Source organism: Oncorhynchus masou, chromosome 5 (genome assembly GCF_036934945.1).
Source record: "Oncorhynchus masou masou isolate Uvic2021 chromosome 5, UVic_Omas_1.1, whole genome shotgun sequence".
Classification (NCBI taxonomy): Eukaryota; Metazoa; Chordata; class Actinopteri; order Salmoniformes; family Salmonidae; genus Oncorhynchus; species Oncorhynchus masou.
Window position 1 is genome coordinate 10,176,643 of NC_088216.1, and position 19,921 is coordinate 10,196,563.

Genomic DNA, 19,921 nt, shown 5'->3' on the forward strand with positions numbered 1-19,921 from the left:
GTCAGACATTCCAAATATCACTTGATTATCAGAGGGGTGTATTATGACATCATATAGAACTACTCAGACATTCCAAATCAGGCTTCATCCATATCATGAAGGTGGATATTGATCCAACCATTTCTAAAGTAATGACCGGGCTGACGGAAACAGGATATGCCTGAACAATTTTATAAAAGCCGACAAACTATATGTTAGTTTGTTTGACATGGTGGGGACTTTTTGTGTCAGTAAAAATGTATAAGTGAGAAATGGAGGTGGAAACTCCTTTATGAGCAAATATTTATATAATAACCATCACATCTTAGTTAACTTGGAGTCACGTGATGATATGTTGTGTGGTCCTACCACTACGACTTGGGAACCCATGTAGTTTATTAGGCTACAGATGAAATAAGTTATGAACTTCACAGGGTGGTGAAAGTGCACATGATGAGCTTGAAGCTCCTTTCCAATACATTTTGATGGTCTTATTCTGGTGACATGATGATCGATGCTTGGCTGCCATTGACAAATAAAATAATATCGCTCTCATCCATAATAATCTCATCATGTAGGTAGCCTACCAACACTGTATCTATGAGCTGCTGGCTACAGTGCACGGGACAAGATAATTTTTGCTATATAATGCAACAGTTTTGTAAACCATCAGTAGAGTTGAAAATGCGATGGAAACCATTGGGAATTTAACAGCAAAAGTTATTTATTTGTCACGCAAAGCCTTTAATCTGCATTAAGTCAGTTTGATAGAAACATTTCTGGTGGGAAAATGTATATATTGTTTTATGCAGATTTTTGAATATTCACATGAATATCTGTCTCAAATTACATGGAGATTTAGCTACTAAGGTGGATATCGATCCAACACCTGCTGCTTATTCAAACCAGCCCACTGGGCACAGACATCAGTTCAACATGTAGTTTCTATTTACATTTCTATGAGTGGTCAACTAAAGTGAATTCAACATGAAATCAACACAAAATGTCACCTGTCACTGAATTTAGGTTGCAAGTTGGGTGAAACACAAAATGTTACCTGTCATTGGATTTAGGTTGCAAGTTGGGTGAAACACAAAATTTTACCTGTCATTGGATATCGGTTGCTGGTTGAGTGAAACACAAAATGTTACCAGTCATTGGATTTAGGTTGCTGGTTGAGTGAAACACAAAATGTTACCAGTCATTGGATATCGGTTGCTGGTTGAGTGAAACACAAAATGTTACCAGTCATTGGATTTAGGTTGCTGGTTGGGTGAAACACAAAATGTTACCTGTGGAAACAATGTTTATTCAACCAGTGGGAGGCTTGTAAATTCCCCCAGGAAAGTGGAATGAGGAACTCTTCTTTGAGACAATGATAAACAGCAATCCTTGGGAGAGCTGTGGTGGATATTATACAATAAGGATCTGCTGGAGTCCAAGTCAAACCAAGATTCTTTATTTCTGAGCTCAAAGAGAATAACAGAGTTACACAGCGCAGTGTAGACAGTCTGAATTCCTGAAGTATTGAGTGATTAGCACATATCTTTATAGTTTCCTGTTCCTGGGAGGGACTTTATTCATACAAGGACACAGGTGCAAATTGGTTTGCAACACAGGATGATCCTCCCAAGAACAGGAGATTATAATAGGACAGTTTCACAAGGTTAGTCACATACTCAGTTATGTGGACACACAAACAATTAACATTTTCCATTACAGAGTCTGAACATTTTCATTGAATTAAATCATCAGTGGGCCAACAATGCAAATGTCAACAATGGAACTAATGCATCACATCCAAATATCACTTGATTATCTGTAGTGCTGGAGGAATGACACACCCAGATAAACACACACAAAGAGTTTAAAAAAGGACCATTTAAACACATGGATTCTGATCTACTCTATATTCAAACTGACAGACTCCATATTCAATTCATGTTTTCTAATAAAACAAACAAATATATGTTTGAGTACACCCTGTACCATTTAAATCCATCTGGTAAAGACAGGTAAACACATTGTCAGTCAACAATATAAGACAACGGGAGCACTGTGTATGTTCTCTGATGAATTTTAAGTCAATGTGATGTGAAATATTAATATACAAGTAATTATTCTCTCCTGTGTGGATTCTCTCATGACATTTAAGTGACTGTGATGAGTAATATGTTTTCCCACAGTCTGGGCTTTTGTAAGCATTCTCCGCCCTGTGTGCAGTCTCATCTGTTCCTTCAGGCTTCCGAAATGGGCAAACGCTTTGCACCCTGGGAGCAGTGATAAGGCTTCTCCCCTGTGTGTATTCTCTCATGTTGTTTCAGATGACAAGGCCGTTTGAAACTCTTTCCACACTTGGAGCAGTGGTACGGCTTCTCTCCTGTGTGTATTCTCTCATGTCGCTTCAAATGCCCTGACTGGTTGAAACACTTTCCACACTGGGAGCAGTGGTATGGTTTCTCCCCTGTGTGTATTCTCTCATGTTGTTTCAGGTTCCTTAAAACGTTAAAACTATTTCCACATTGGGAGCAGTGGTAAGGCTTCTCCCCTGTGTGTATTATCTCATGTCGTTTCAGGGTCATTAAAACGGTAAAATTCTTTCCACATTGGGAGCAGTGGTAAGGCTTCTCCCCTGTGTGTATTCTCTCATGTCGCTTCAAATGCCCTGACTGGTTGAAACACTTTCCACACCTGGAGCAGTGGTATGGTTTCTCCTCTGTGTGTATTCTCTCATGTTGTTTCAGGTTCCATAATTTGTTAAAATTCTTTCTACAGTGGGAGCACTGTTGTCGTCTTGCTGGTTTGGACGTCCCTGGCTCTGGATCCTCTGTGTCTGGTCTTTCTCCTGCCAAATATACTGTGTTATTTTTAAATAGAGACCCGAATGAAAACTCCACATGATCAAACAACCTTGCTACGAGGGTAAATCCTAAATCAGATCTCTCAACCTGAGGCCGGTTTTAACAATCTTAGTGTGATTTTAAAACCAATGTAGAGCTTCCTAGTAATTATTGCTATGTTTACATTACTTAACAGCAATCCTTGGGAGAGTTGTGGTGGATATTATAAAATAATGATCTGCTGGAGTCCAAGTCAAACCAAGATTCTTTATTTCTGAGCTCAGAGAGAATAACAGAGTTACACAGTGCAGTGTAGACAGTCTGAATTCCTGAAGCATTGAGTGATTAGCACATATCTTTATAGTTTCCTGTTCCTGGGAGGGACTTTATTCATGGAATGACACACCCAGATAAACACAAACATAGAGTTTAAAAAAGGACCATTTAGACAAGGAACCTGATCTACTTTATATTAAAACTGACAGCCTCCATATTCAATTCATGTCTTCTAATGAGTATACTTTGTACCATTCAATTTGATATGGTATAAACAAGTAAACACATTCTCATTCAACAATATAAGACATTGATAGAACTGGGCATGTTCTCTGATGAATTGTAAGTTAATGTTATGTGAAATATAAATGAACACACTAGGATAAGTAATTACATGCCTTTTAAGTGACTGGGATGAGTAATATGTCTTCCCACAGTCTGAGCATGTGTAAGGCTTCTCCCCTGTGTGTATTCGCTCATGAGCTTTCAGGCTTCCTAAGTGGCTATATCCATTTCCACACTGGATGCAGTGGTAAGGCTTCTCTCCTGTGTGCAGTCTCATGTGTTCATTCAGGTTTCCTAAGTGGCTAAATCTCTTTACACACTGGGAGCATTTGTAAGGCTTCTCACCTGTGTGGATTCGCTCATGCACTTTCAGGTGTCCTAATTCGCAACAACTATTTCCACACTGGGCGCAATGGTATGGCTTCTCCCCGGTGTGTATTCGCTCATGAGATTGCTGGTTCCCTAACAAGATAAAATGCTTTCCACACTGGGCGCAATGGAAAGGCTTCTCCCCTGTATGCATTCTCTCGTTTCTTTTCAGATTTCCTAAAAGGTTAAAACTCGTTCCACACAGGGTGCAATGGAAAGGCTTCGCTTCGGTGTGTATCCTCTCATGTCTTTTCAGGCTTCCTAACTTGGTAAACCTAGTTCCACAATGGTAGCAGTGGTAAGGCTTCTCCCCTGAGTGTATTCTCTCATGAGCTTTCAGGCTTCCTAACTTGGTAAAACTCTTTCCAATCTGGGAGCAGAGGTGTTGACTTGGTGGTTTCTCTTATTCCCCGAGTTTGGTTTTTCTCCTGCCAAAGGCAGTGTTTATTTAAAGAGAGCCCTGAATGAAACCACATGATAAAACCACCTTGCAATGAGGTTTAATCCAAATCAGATCCCTCAATAACCGGAAGCCATTTTTCAAACATTTCATAATTTAAAACAATCTTGGTGTGATTTTAAAGCAGATTATTATGTTGTAGAGCTTCCTAGTAATTTGTTTAGTTTACATTACTTACTCATTCTGTTTTAGAAGTCAGAAAACAAAAAACTAGACAGTTCTAGGACACTGAAGACACAGAAGTCGCTGGATTCCTATTGAGCAGGTGGATCTTAATATATAACCCTCATAGCTGTATGATACAGAATTTGACCTACACACTTCCTTAAACCTAAAATAAGTAGAGAAGTAATTTGGTGTGGAAGTCCAAAATATGTTTTACATTGGAGACAGACACAAAGCACATCAGTAACATCTCCCTGTTGTCTCAAGGGTTCGACACATTGCTGTTCACAAATCTTTAACATTTTGACTAATCACTAATGTCATGATATTTCGGGTAAAGTAAAAAGAATGAAATATTTGGGGCAGATTAAAATATATATTATTATAAACAACTTTTTGTTGGCAGGTAAGATAGGAGAGGTTAGTTAAGTAGTGGTTAGGCAGGTAAGATAGGAGAGGTTAGGTAAGTAGTGGTTAGGCAGGTAAGATAGGAGAGGTTAGGTAAGTAGTGGTTAGGCAGGTAAGATAGGAGAGGTTAGGTAAGTAGTGGTTAGGCAGGTAAGATAGGTAAGAGAGGTTAGTTAAGTAGTGGTTAGGCAGGTAAGATAGGAGAGGTTAGGTAAGTAGTGGTTAGGCAGGTAAGATAGGAGAGGTTAGGTAAGTAGTGGTTAGGAGAGGTTAGGCAGGTAAGATAGGAGAGGTTAGGTAAGTAGTGGTTAGGCAGGTAAGATAGGAGAGGTTAGTTAAGTAGTGGTTAGGCAGGTAAGATAGGAGAGGTTAGGTAAGTAGTGGTTAGGCAGGTAAGATAGGAGAGGTTAGGTAAGTAGTGGTTAGGCAGGTAAGATAGGAGAGGTTAGGTAAGTAGTGGTTAGGCAGGTAAGATAGGAGAGGTTAGTTAAGTAGTGGTTAGGCAGGTAAGATAGGAGAGGTTAGGTAAGTAGTGGTTAGGCAGGTAAGATAGGAGAGGTTAGGTAAGTAGTGGTTAGGCAGGTAAGATAGGAGAGGTTAGGTAAGTAGTGGTTAGGCAGGTAAGATAGGAGAGGTTAGGTAAGTAGTGGTTAGGCAGGTAAGATAGGAGAGGTTAGGTAAGTAGTGGTTAGGCAGGTAAGATAGGAGAGGTTAGGTAAGTAGTGGTTAGGCAGGTAAGATAGGAGAGGTTAGTTAAGTAGTGGTTAGGCAGGTAAGATAGGAGAGGTTAGGTAAGTAGTGGTTAGGCAGGTAAGATAGGAGAGGTTAGGTAAGTAGTGGTTAGGCAGGTAAGATAGGAGAGGTTAGGTAAGTAGTGGTTAGGCAGGTAAGATAGGAGAGGTTAGGTAAGTAGTGGTTAGGCAGGTAAGATAGGAGAGGTTAGGTAAGTAGTGGTTAGGCAGGTAAGATAGGAGAGGTTAGTTAAGTAGTGGTTAGGCAGGTAAGATAGGAGAGGTTAGGTAAGTAGTGGTTAGGCAGGTAAGATAGGAGAGGTTAGGTAAGTAGTGGTTAGGCAGGTAAGATAGGAGAGGTTAGGTAAGTAGTGGTTAGGCAGGTAAGATAGGAGAGGTTAGGTAAGTAGTGGTTAGGCAGGTAAGATAGATAGGAGAGTGGGGCATTGATACTTAATTTCTTTGCTTTGGTTCCATCCAGCCCCCTTTCCCCCATATTATGTGTGAAGGAATAAATTCCTAGTAAATGGTCAATTCTCTGCCTTTTGTCATCCTTACTCACAGCTACAGTCCCAGACCTCTTTCGCTTCACGTTGCGTTGTAGCAGGGTGTTGCGTTTCCTCCTCATAGAGGCGTAACAGTGATGTTAACGGACCTAAACCAGGGAATTTTTACTAAGATTAAATGTCAGGAATAAGATTAAATGTCAGGAATTGTGAAAAACTGAGTTTAAATGTATTTGGCTAAGTTGTATGTAAACTTCTGACCTCCACTGTATATAGTACCAGTCAAAAGTTGGACATACCTCCTCATTCAAGGGTTTTTCTTTTTTGCTATTTCCCACATTGTAGAATAATGGTGAAGACATCAAAACTATGAAGTAACACATACAGAATCATGTAGAAACCAAAAAAGTGTTAAGCAAATCAAAGTATATTTTATATTTGAGATTATTCAAAGTAGCCACCCTTTGCCTTGAGCTTTGCATGCTCTTGGCATTCTCTCAACCAGCTTCACCTGAAATGCTTTTTCTAACAGTCTTGAAGGAGTTCCTACATATGTTAAGCACTGGTTGCTTTCCTTCACTCTGCGGTCCAACTCATCCCAAACCATCTCAAATGGGTTAAGGTTGGGTGATTGTGGAGGCCAAGACATCTGATGCAGCATTCGATCACTCTCGTTGGTCAAATTGCCCTTACACAGCCTGGAGGTGTGTTTTGGGTCATTGTCCCATTGAAAAACAAATGATAGTCCCACTAAGCCAAAACCAGACAGGGTGGTGTATCGCTGTAGTAGCCAACCTGGTTAAGTGTACAATGAATTCTAAAAATCATTGACAGTGTCACCAGCAAAGCACCCCCACACCTCCTCCTCCATGCTTCACGGTGGGAACCACGCATGCAGAGATCATTCTACTCTCGTCTCACAAAGACATGGCGGTTGGAACCCAAAAATCGCAAATTTGGACTCATCAGACCCAAGGACAGATATCCACCGGTCTAATGTCCATTGCTCGAGTTTCTTGGCCCAAGCAAGTCTTCTTATTATTGGTGTCCTTTAGTAGTGGTTTCTTTGCAGCAATTTGACCATGAAGGCCTGATTCATGCAGTCTCCTCTGAACAGAATTGTTGTTGAGAAAGTGTCTGTTCCTTGAACTCTATGAAGCATTTATTTGGGCTGCAATTTCTGAGGCTGGTAACTCTGGTAACAAAATGATCCTTCGCAGCAGAGGTAACTCTGGGTCTTCCTTTCCTGTGGAGGTCCTCATGAGAGCCAGTTTCATCATAGCGCCTGATTGTTTTTGCGACTGTACTTGAAGAAACTTTCGAAGTCACTAATTTTCCTGATTGACCTTCATGTCTTAAAAGTAATGATGGACTGTCGTTTCTCTTTGCTTATTTGAGCTGTTCTTGCCATAATATGGACTTGGTCTTCTATACACCACCCTACCTTGTCACAACACAACTGATTGGCTCAAACGCATTAAGAAGGAAAGAAATTCCACAAATTACCAAGGCACATCTGTTAATTGAAATGCATTCCAGGTGACTTCCTCATGAAGCTCGTTGAGAGAAGGCCAAGAGTGTGCAAGGCAAAGGGTGGCTACTTTGAATAATTTGTTTAACACTTTTGGTTACTGTATGATTCCATAAGTGTTATTTCATAGTTTTGGATGTCTTCACTACTATTCTACAATTTATAAAATAGTAAAAACGAAGAAAAACCCTTGAATGAGTAGTTGTGTCCTAACTTTTGACTGGTACTGTATATGGACGATTCCATGGGAAAGTCAACCTGAACATGTGTAACGGAGGTGAGAACGTGCCGTAAACTCACTCCACAGGTTGAAACGTGACAGATGGAGCTGTCCAACTGGTACCTTTTCTATAGCTCCATCGGTTCATTGTCAAGGAGAGAGGTCACATGTGTTGAGAAGCAGAGGATCACTAGTTTGAGTCCAGTATGGGGACAGAGGAGGAAGCTAAACTGTAAGCAGCACACTGATGTCAGAAAAATTAGTAATTTCCAAATGAAGCCATGTTCTTTAAGGTCTATATAGTATATATATTAAACCATGTTCTTTAAGGTCTATATAGTATATATATTAAACCATGTTCTTTAAGGTCTATATAGTATATATATTAAACCATGTTCTTTAAGGTCTATATAGTATATATATTAGTTATATATATTAAACCATGTTCTTTAAGGTCTATATAGTATATATATTAAACCATGTTCTTTAAGGTCTATATAGTATATATATTAAACCATGTTCTTTAAGGTCTATATGTTGGAGTTCAGGCTTCATTTCACCTGTTAAAATAGGAAATTGAATACATTTGATCCATTACAGAGACGAAGAACAAGTCTCACAAAAATTGCTTTTCATTTAATCATATTTCATAGCTTTTAGAAAAGAGCTTGTTTTACGGCGCTTGTTTTATTGCAATTTTTTAACAAGTCCTGTAGATCAGATGTTAATGAAGCAATACAGACCACATTGAAGTGTCTGGAGTTTAGTTTGCCTGTTCTACAGTCTGGTAAAGATACGGGGGTTGACTGTAACATCCATCATGATTTTAAGGAAATGGGGCAGGCAATGTAACATCCATCATGATTTTAAGGAAATGGGACAGGCGTGGTAACATCCATCATGATTTTAAGGAAATGGGACAGGCGTGGTAACATCCATCATGATTTTAAGGAAATGGGACAGGCGTGGTAACATCCATCATGATTTTAAGGAAATGGGACAGGCGTGGTAACATCCATCATGTTTTTAAGGAAATGGGACAGGCGTGGTAACATCCATCATGATTTTAAGGAAATGGGACAGGCGTGGTAACATCCATCATGTTTTTAAGGAAATGGGACAGGCAATGTAACATCCATCATGATTTTAAGGAAATGGGACAGGCAATGTAACATCCATCATGATTTTAAGGAAATGGGACAGGCAATGTAACATCCATCATGATTTTAAGGAAATGGGACAGGCAATGTAACATCCATCATGATTTTAAGGAAATGGGACTGGCAATGTAACATCCATCATGATTTGAAGGAAATATTTTTGCAGTCTATCTTCATGTCAACTGATGGGTTTTGACCTATAAACTTCAAACATCCTTAATGATGTCACGGCGGGGAGAGAGAGAGAGAGAGTGAAGGTGCCGGACGTATAAATACTGTCAGAACATGTTATTGACATCAGGGATCATATGGAAAGGAGGGGTGGGGTCACAGACCGGTACGAGTCAACAGGACAGCTCTGAGTTAGGGAGGATTAAGGAATTCGAGGATGAGGTCAGATGAAGTGAGAAAGAACAGTCATCACTACAGTTCTGCCGAACAACAGAGAGGTATTGGTCTGACCATATGTGAGGAGGAGACTCAGCCTTGGAAGTGTTAAATGCCAGCGCTGTTGTGAATAGGTTGCTTGTCTCATGCAGCTGTAAGACCCAATGGGTGATTTAAACTTGGTTTAAGCTTTACTAACCGTCCCTGAGTTTATTTACTCTGTTTGTTTATTTAGAACCTAACACAACTAACAGAACTCTGTCTACTGTGGTGGAAATATACCTGGTAACAGATACCAGTCCATCTTCCTGTCAACTAACAGACCTCTGCTGGTTGTCCTGGTAACATACTAGATGGCAGATCTATTTAATTTGTTCAAACTAAACTACAGCACTTACTTTGGTGTGTCAAATCTGATCCTTTCTTCTCTTCTCCTCCTCTCACAGTTCCACTCAGCCCCGTTGTTTTCCTGTAGTCCACCAGCAGCACAGACAACCTCTTCATACCCAGCAGTAACGTGCTACCGGGAGAGGCACGACACGGGGACTCCGGGAGGGAGGAAGGGCTAGCGTTGTCCTGGTAACCATAAAGAGGGGACACAGACACATATCATTATGGATGCTGATGTCACTGTTGTCATGAAGTGCTTTACAGAAACCCATCCCAGACCCAGAGAGAGCAAGCTGTATGCTAGACCAGACCAAGCTGTATGCTAGACCAGACCAAGCTGTATGCTAGACCAGACCAAGCTGTATGCTAGACCAGACCAAGCTGTATGCTAGACCAGACCAAGCTGTATGCTAGACCAGACCAAGCTGTATGCTAGACCAGACCAAGATGTATGCTAGACTAGAACAAGCTGTACCATCTGGTGTTCTGATCTGGAGAGACTCTTCTCTGTCTCGTCATCATCAGGATGTTGTTGAGGCTCCCCAGAGGATCCACAATAGTCATGTCTCTCTCCTGTTTGAACGAGAACATCAAACAGATGGTGAACTTATTACCATCATCAATTATTACTGTCTATTACAGTCATAGGGTCTTATCAGAGGCATTAATATCTCTAAATTAATTGGATGCCTTTTGTGTCCCTTTGATATTTTAAGTATAAATTATGCTCCATTATTACATTTTGAAAGCCTGTTATATATAATTAAATCTCATTTAACAGTCCCAAAAATATATGTAGCAATGGCAGATTGACCCTTTAACAATTTATATAGTACTGAACATCGCATTGAAGTGAAGAACTTAAGTAGAATGCCCCTTAAAAACCACACATTAGTTCAACAACTGCATAGTTTGTGCCCCTGTTTTTAAGACAGTACTCACTGGTGTTAATCTGATGTTCTGTCTCCTCCTCTTTCACTCCCAAAACCTCTTCCTCCTTCACCTTTACTGAGATAGCATCCTCTTCCTCTCTAAAAGGTTCTTTCTCTTCTTTCCCTATAACAGCCTCTTCTTCCTCCTCTTCCATTCTGAAAGGTTCTTTCTCTCCTTTCACTGTAATATCCTCCTCCTCTTCGTCTTTCACGACAATGTAAAGCGCCAGAGCATCTTTCTCTCCTTCCACTGTAATATCCTCCTCTTCGTCTTTCACGACAATGTTCAGCGCCAGAGCTTCTTTCTCCGTACAGCAGACATCATCTTCTTCAGCAGGGGATGAGTAGTTTAATGAGCTCATGGTCAGGGATGTTAGCTAGCTAGTTAGCAAGCTAGTTAGCATTAGCCTAGTGCTAGGCTCAGAATCAATCTTTAACACATTTGCAACTTGAACAAGCAAATTAGGTTAAAGTTAACGTCAACTGAAATGTGTTTTATACACTGCGATTAGCTAATGTACATTAACATGTCCTAAAACGTCAATGTTTCAGTTTTACCTTGTCCAGCAAGCTACCGACGTGGTTGAAATAGTATCCGTGTTGTTGTTCCTGAAGAAGCGTCCCGTCCAGTCCATTATACGTCACACAAGAAGCATCACCTGAAAGACGCTCATCGCCATCTGCTGGCTGGAGTGGGTAACGCAGTTTGGAAACAATAGTTACTACACGTTGTATTGGAAAGAACGTCATAATTGTTTAACAATGAGCTGAAATATTTTCTCTTACGTCTTACAACTAATACATTCCTGTACACAGACGTAGAAGCGTAATAATATGAATATGTAGATCATACTATTCCCTTAAAGCTACGCTACAAAGCCACAACAGGTGTAGACATTACCGTGAAATTCTTACTGACAAGCCCTTAACCAACAATGTAGTTAAGAAAAATAAAAGGTAAGAAAAAAAGTTACACAATAAAAAAACTATACCGTGGCAACAGAGTCAATGTGGAGGTTATATACAGGAGGTACCAGTTTTATTTACTTATTTTTTATTTCACCTTTATTTAACCAGGTAGGCTAGTTGAGAACAAGTTCTCATTTACAACTGCGACCTGGCCAAGATAAAGCATAGCAGTGTGAACAGACAACACAGAGTTACACATGGAGAAAACAATTAACAAGTCAATAACACAGTAGAAAAAAATGGGAGTCTATATACAATGTGTGCAAAAGGCATGAGGAGGTAGGCAAATAATTACAATATTGCAGATTAACACTGGAATGAAAAATGATCATGTACAGGTAGAGATATTGTTGTGCAAAAGAGCAGAAAAGTAAATAAAAAAAAATGTGGGGATGAGGTAGGTGAAAATGGATGGGCTATTTACCAATAGATTATGTACAGCTGCAGCGATCGGTTAGCTGCTCAGATAGCTGATGTTCGAAGTTGGTGAGGGAGATAAAGGTCTCCAACTTCAGCGATTTTTGCAATTCGTTCCAGTCACAGGCAGCAGAGTACTGGAACGAAAGGCGGCCGAATGAGGTGTTGGCTTTAGGGATGATCAGTGAGATACACCTGCTGGAGCGCGTGCTACAGATGGGTGTTGCCATCGTGACCAGTGAACTGAGATAAGGCGGAGCTTTACCTAGCATGGCCTTGTAGACGACCTGGAGCCAGTGGGTCTTGCGACGAATATGTAGCGAGGGCCAGCCGACTAGAGCATACAAGTCGCAGTGGTGGGTAGTATAAGGTGCTTTAGTGACAAAACGGATGGCACTGTGATAAACTGCATCCAGTTTGCTGTGAAGAGTGTTGGAAGCAATTTTGTAGATGACATCGCCGAAGTCGAGGATCGGTAGGATACTCAGTTTTACTAGGGTAAGCTTGGCAGCGTGAGTGAAGGAGGCTTTGTTACGGAATAGAAAGCCGACTCTTGATTTGATTTTTGATTGGAGATGTTTGATATGGGTCTGGAAGGAGAGTTTGCAGTCCAGCCAGACACATTTACATTACATTTTACATTTAAGTCATTTAGCAGACGCTCTTATCCAGAGCGACTTACAAATTGGTGAATTCACCTTCTGACATCCAGTGGAACAGCCACTTTACAATAGTGCATCTAAATCATTTAAGGGGGGGCTGATACATTTTCTCTTCCAAATAATACGTTCCTGTACACAGACGTAGAAGCTCAATATGAATATGTAGATGATTAATAAATACTTATATGAATAGGTAGTGTGTTGATATACATTTTCTCTGTTAATTTTTCACATTCTTTTTTATCTACATGTGACCATACTATTCCCTTAAAGCCACACTCTATAAGATACAAATCATCCTGTAAACAACAGAACAAATGCATCACATGCAAATAGCACTTGATTATCTGTAGTGCTATACACTGAGTCTACAAAACATTAAGAACAGCTGCTCCTTCCATGACATAGACTGACAAGGAGAATCCAGGCCAAAGCTGTGATCCCTTACTGATGTCACTAGTTAAATCCACTTCAATCCGTGTAGATGAAGGGGGGAGACAGGTTAACAGACAGTGACACATTCAATACTGCCTTGCACACTCTCACCTGCATCTAGCTGAAATAGAGATATCACTGGACAAATTCAGGTATGTTTATCCCCGTTTTGGTCCATTTAAACATTTGTCAAAAGAATCGGCGGAATGAATACACCCCTGATCATGCATAAACACAGTTCACTTTCATTACAGACACGTTGTATTCCTTCTTGCATCTATGTGCTCTCCTCTTATCACCTTCTCCCTTTGTTTCTGTACTTCAATGCACAACACAACAGCTGTATGTGACCAGGAGAAAAAACCTTTCCAAGCCAAACCATTTCATAACTGCTACACACAGCTTACATTGTTGTCACCATATTAGCTAAAATAACATCATAGTCAACAGAGCTAATAGAACTAACTCGTTAGTAAACCTGCTACAATCATGCAGTAACGTTACAGTGTACAGTCAGTAAGCAGTTTAGCACTTACCTTGGCGGGTCCCAGTGGCAATAAATTAGTAAAACCCAAAGCTTGCCTTGACTTGGAAGAGTTCCAGTGTTGTGTTGGATAGTTATAGCCAGCTAGCTAACATAGCATCGCTCTGTTTGAGCCAAGTGTTTGAGTAGACTAAACTAGATAGCTGCATTTGCTAGCTAAGTAAGTGAAACTGAAAGTGGAAAATAAATGACGAAATATCTCTCTCTCGCTTCTACTTCATTTTGGAATAAAATAATTTGTTCAAAACTGTTCAACTATCGTATTTTTCTCTCTTTTAGTCAACTACTCACCACATGTTATGCACTGCAGTGGTAGCTAGCTGTAGCTTATGCTTTCAGTACTAGATACATTATCTGATGCTTTCATTGGTTGGACATCATGTCAGTTCATGCTGCAAGAGCTCTGATGGGTTGGAGGATGTCCTCCGGAAGTTGTCATAATAACAGTGTAAGTCTATGGAAGCCTTGAGAACCATAATCCTCCAAGGTTTTGTATTGAAGTCAATGTACCTAGAGGAGGATGCAAAATAGTATGTTTTAATAAATTATTTGGTGATGTGATTATATTTAGTTTAGTTTTATCTAAAAAAGGACCACTTTTAAATATTTTACCATTTAAACTTTTCTGAAAATAACTGAGGACGATGGTTCTCCCCTTCCTCCTCTGAGGAGACCCCACTGCACCCAAAGGACACCCAGCCAACTTGACACAATTTTGGGAAGCATTGGAGTCAACATGGGCCAGCATCCCTGTGGAACGCTTTCGACACCTTGTAGAGTCCATGCCCCGACGAATTGAGGCTATTCTGAGGGGAAAAGGGGAGGGTCCAACTCCATATTAGGAAGGTGTTTGAAATGTTTGGTATAATCAGTGGATACATCTGCAATTTAGCAGACACTTTTATCCAAAGGGATTTGCAGTCATGTGTGCAAACACATTACATATGGGTGGTCCCAAGAATCAAACCCACTACCCTGGTTTAACAAGCACTATACTCCACCAACTGAGCAACAGGACCACAAGGAATGATCAAGGAATGACGCAGATAAACACACACAGCTTGAGTTTCAAAAATACAATTGAATCAAAGACCTTAACATTGAAACTGCATATTTAGTTACAATCAAATATCATTTGTCACATGCGCTGAATACAACAGGTGTAGATCTTAACGTGAAATGCTTACTGACAAGCCCTTAACCAACAACGTAGATAAGAAAAATAAGGGTTAAGAAAATATTCCCAAAATAAAAAGTTCAAAAAAGTAACACAATAAAAAACAATAACGAGGCAAAATACAGGGGGTACCAGTACAGAGTCAATGTGGAGGCTGTATACAGGGGGTACCAGTACAGAGTCAATGTGGAGGCTGTATGCAGGGGGTACCAGTACAGAGTCAATGTGGAGGCTGTATACAGGGGGTACCAGTACAGAGTCAATGTGGAGGCTGTATACAGGGGGTACCAGTACAGAGTCAATGTGGAGGCTGTATACAGGGGTACCAGTACAGAGTCAATGTGGAGGCTGTATACAGGGGGTACCAGTACAGAGTCAATGTGGAGGCTGTATACAGGGGTTACCAGTACAGAGTCAATGTGGAGGCTTTATACAGGGGGTACCAGTACAGAGTCAATGTGGAGGCTTTATACAGGGGGTACCAGTACAGAGTCAATGTGGAGGCTGTATACAGGGGTTACCAGTACAGAGTCAATGTGGAGGCTTTATACAGGGGGTACCAGTACAGAGTCAATGTGGAGGCTGTATAAAGGGGTACCGGTACAGAGTCAATGTGGAGGCTGTATACAGGGGGTACCGGTACAGAGTCAATGTGGAGGCATTATACAGGGGGTACCCGTACAGAGTCAATGTGGAGGCTGTAAACAGGGTGTACCAGTACAGAGTCAATGTGGAGGTTATATACAGGGTGTACCGGTACAGAGAAAATGTGGAGGCTATATACAGGGGGTACCAGTACAGAGTCAATGTGGAGGTTATATACAGGGTGTACCGGTACAGAGTCAATGTCATGAGTGAACAGGGAGTACAGGAGGGGGCTGAGCATGCACCCCTGAGGGGCCCCCTGTGATGAGGATCAGCGTGGCAGATGTGTTGTTACTTACTCCTACCACCTGTCTGTGGCCCGTCAGGAAGCCCATGATCCAATTGAATCAATTTTAGAATATTCCAGTAAATTCAGGAAGTAAACTGAAAATTCCAATTCTCTTCTGTGATTTTCAATGAGGAAAATGTGGAATTTGGTTTACTTTCTGAATTGACTGGAAATTAAATGGATTTGACTCCAACACTGGTTTTACTACAAATCTGTCAACGTCATCATTAAGTCAATCGATGTTATAATGCATAAAGCTCACAGATGTGCTTGTTCTCATTCAGAGTAAATTATTCTCATTGAATAAAACATAATTAAACAAATCAAATGTATTATGCACCTGAATAACTTCAACAACCTGGTTGATTCTCTGGTTGATTCTCTGGTTGATTCTCTGCTCAACAACACTGACTGTGAATCAATCTGGTTGATTCTCTGGTTGATTCTCTGCCCAACAACACTGACTGTGAATCAACCTGGTTGATTCTCTGCTCAACAACACTGACTGTGAATCAATCTGGTTGATTCTCTGCTCAACAACACTGACTGTGAATCAATCTGGTTGATACTCTGGTTGATTCTCTGGTTGATTCTCTGCTCAACAACACTAATAGTGTCAAACTTTGTTTTGTGTCCAAGCTGTCACTTCTGTCATCAGCTGCTAACACCAGTTTTGCACCTTTGTCCTTGAGAGACTGGATGACGTCTTCCTGCTCCCTCTTCCAGAGTGAGAACACTGATGGCTCAACATGGTTTTCTGAGAGACTGGATGAAGGCATCCTGCTCCCTCTTCCATAGTGGGAACACTGATGGCTCAACATGGGCTTCCTGGTTATGAAAGAAAGTGTGGTGGTCAATGGTAGCCACTCCCATTGTTTGAAGCAGTTGTAGTCTTTGTTGGCATGTATCCAGACCCCAGAATGGTAGTAGAAAGGAGCCTGTTCCCCGCATGCTTCCTCACAATCATTGGCTGGATCGACCCCTCCCCCACCTGACCACAGGACCAGTATTGCTGTCTGATCTTCATTCCTGCAGTCTTCATCACCGCCCCTGGAGTCTCTTCACTGTCTGATCTTCATTCCTACAGTCTTCATCACCATCCCTGGAGTCTCTTCACTGTCTGATCTTCATTCCTACAGCCTTCATCACCACCCCTGGAGTCTCTTCACTGTCTGATCTTCATTCCTACAGCCTTCATCTCCATCCCTGGAGTCTCTTCACTGTCTGATCTTCATTCCTACAGCCTTCATCACCACCCCTGGAGTCTCTTCACTGTCTGATCTTCATTCCTACAGCCTTCATCACCGCCCCTGGAGTCTCTTCACTGTCTGATCTTCATTCCTACAGCCTTCATCACCATCCCTGGAGTCTCTTCACTGAGTAAGTATAGATAGTGTAAGAAACCTCTCCCATTCTACTTGTCTATTTTCTTTGTTTAGAAATAGTCATTTGTGTGACCTACTGATTTTCCCTACAATTCATTTTAAGGATTTAGAAATATAGAAATGGTAGAACGAGGAATGTCAGAGTCTGGAATAAAAATATATACAGTTGGTTTACAATGTATATGTTGGTGTGTCTAGACATTATGGACAGTATATGAATATAAAAGGTGTGTACAGTAGTAGTTATATAGGATGAGCCTTGACTAGAATACAGGGTGGAGTACTGGGTGGTTGACAGCTAGTAACTCTGACTAAAGTTCAGGGCAGGGTCCTGGGCGGAGGCCGGCAAGAGGTGACTATTTAACAGTCTGATGACCTGGAGATAGACCACACATTAACCACACAATAAGTATTGTGGTGTCAGCATCATGTTATGGGTATGCTTGTCACCGGCAGGGACTGGGGAGTTTGTCAGGATCAAAAGAAATATGAGGAGCAAAGTGTAGACTTTGTATAGGCAGTGTTCAGCCTTAACTGTGGAGTGACCCCAGGAAATCGGATATCAGCCAACTCAGTGACAACTACAGAACACAACTATGTATAGTTTACACAAATATTAGTCTCTTAGCTCTTATTGCAGGACTTTGACTGTGGTGCATCACCTCCCCTGTCAACGTATTGTGTGTATTGAAAATTCATATAGGACTGTACAGTTAGCTAACTGGCTACTGATCAAACTATTGTGTGTATTGAACATTCATATAGGACTGTACAGTTAGCTAACTGGCTACTGATCAAACTATTGTGTGTATTGAACATTCATATAGGACTGTACAGTTAGCTAACTGGCTACTGATCAAACTATTGTGTGTATTGAACATTCATATAGGACTGTACAGTTAGCTAACTGGCTACTGATCAAACTATTGTGTGTATTGAACATTCATATAGGACTGTACAGTTAGCTAACTGGCTACTGATCAAACTATTGTGTGTATTGAACATTCATATAGGACTGTACAGTTAGCTAACTGGCTACTGATCAACCTATTGTGTGTATTGAACATTCATATTGAACAGCGTTACCTATTGAGTAGCACCACAACCATCAGCCCATGCTCTTCTTGATGTCAAAGCTGCAGTGTATTGTTGCTATAGGAGTTTATGATTAATAATCCTATTTACTTCAAGACACACTAAGATGTCACCATACTATTCATTTAAAGCCCCTCTGTCAGATATAAATCATCAGAGTGGGAAACCAACTGACATGGAAACAATGGAGCAAATGTATCACTATCAGAGGGGTGTATTATGACATCAGATAGAACTAGTCAGACATTCCAAATATCACTTGATTATCAGAGGGGTGTATTATGACATCATATAGAACTACTCAGACATTCCAAATATCACTTGATTATCAGAGGGGTGTATTATGACATCATATAGAACTACTCAGACATTCCAAATCAGGCTTCATCCATATCATGAAGGTGGATATTGATCCAACCATTTCAAAAGTAATGACCGGGCTGACGGAAACAGGATATGCCTGAACAATTTTATAAAAGCCGACAAACTATATGTTAGTTTGTTTGACATGGTGGGGACTTTTTGTGTCAGTAAAAACGTATAAGTGAGAAATGGAGGTGGAAACTCCTTTATGAGCAAATATTTATATAATAACCATCACATCTTAGTTAACTTGGAGTCACGTGATGATATGTTGTGTGGTCCTCCCACTACGACTTGGAAACCCATGTAGTTTATTAGGCTACAGATGAAATAAGTTATGAACTTCACAGGGTGGTGAAAGTGCACGTGATGAGCTTGATGTTTCGTTCCAATACATTTTGAGGTTCTTATTCTGGTGACATGATGATTGATGCTTGGTTGCCATTTGACAAATAAAATAATAATAATAATAAAATAATATCTCTCTTATCCATAATAATCACTGTAATCACCCGCACTGTATCTGTGAGCTGCTGACTACAGTGCACGGGAACAAGAGCATGTTTTCTATATAACGCAACAGTTTTATAAAACCATCAGTAGAGTTGAAAATGCGATGGAAACCCATTGACCTTGTATTTCTTATTTAGTTAGTTTAGGGAATGTTAACAGCAAAAAAATGTTTAATTTAAAGACCCTTGCTCCCTTCGGTCTCAACGTAGACTTTGATCTGAAGCCATTCTTGTGATTATTGTGACTTTGCCATTGTAATTGTGTGGAAACTTGTGTAGTCAAATTAATCTATGATCATATGCTATCCATTTGTTGTTTGTATGTTGCTCTTTGTGTGACATTTTAATATTTGATTATTAACCAATGATATTAGGCCACTCTTGGCCATGATTACAGACACCTGTGTTTGTGATTATACCCTGATGAAGACAGCTTGGAGCTCCTAGAGTGTGATTATACCCTGATGAAGACAGCTTGGAGCTCCTAGAGGGTGATTATACCCTGATGAAGACAGCTTGGAGCTCCTAGAGGGTGATTATACCCTGATGAAGACAGCTTGGAGCTCCTAGAGGGTGATTATACCCTGATGAAGACAGCTTGGCGCTCCTAGAGTGTGATTATACCCTGATGAAGACAGCTTGGAGCTCCTAGAGGGTGATTATACCCTGATGTGCGGCTCTCTTTCATTTTTGCATCTGAGCTCCTAGAGTGTGCGGCTCTCTTTTATTTTCAAGTTTAGGGAATGTTAACAGCAAAACATGCGTATGTTGTTTCATGCAGAATGTAAC

At 40.6% G+C, this 19,921-nt stretch overlaps 1 protein-coding gene and 1 pseudogene across 1 annotated transcript; both read right to left on the reverse strand.

The window, feature by feature from the left end:
• The window catches only part of LOC135525378 (zinc finger protein 16-like), a 29,075-nt pseudogene extending 17,832 nt beyond the window's left edge, over positions 1–11,243 (reverse strand).
• LOC135525394 (zinc finger protein 239-like) lies at positions 2,831–4,391 on the reverse strand. The gene is made up of 2 exons (XM_064953060.1): positions 4,388–4,391; positions 2,831–4,151 (listed from the first exon to the last, which is right to left on the reverse strand). The coding sequence occupies exons 1-2, from the start codon at positions 4,389–4,391 to the stop codon at positions 3,328–3,330; spliced, it is 828 nt and encodes a 275-aa protein (XP_064809132.1). The 3' UTR covers positions 2,831–3,327.
• Positions 11,244–19,921: the final 8,678 nt, after the last annotated feature.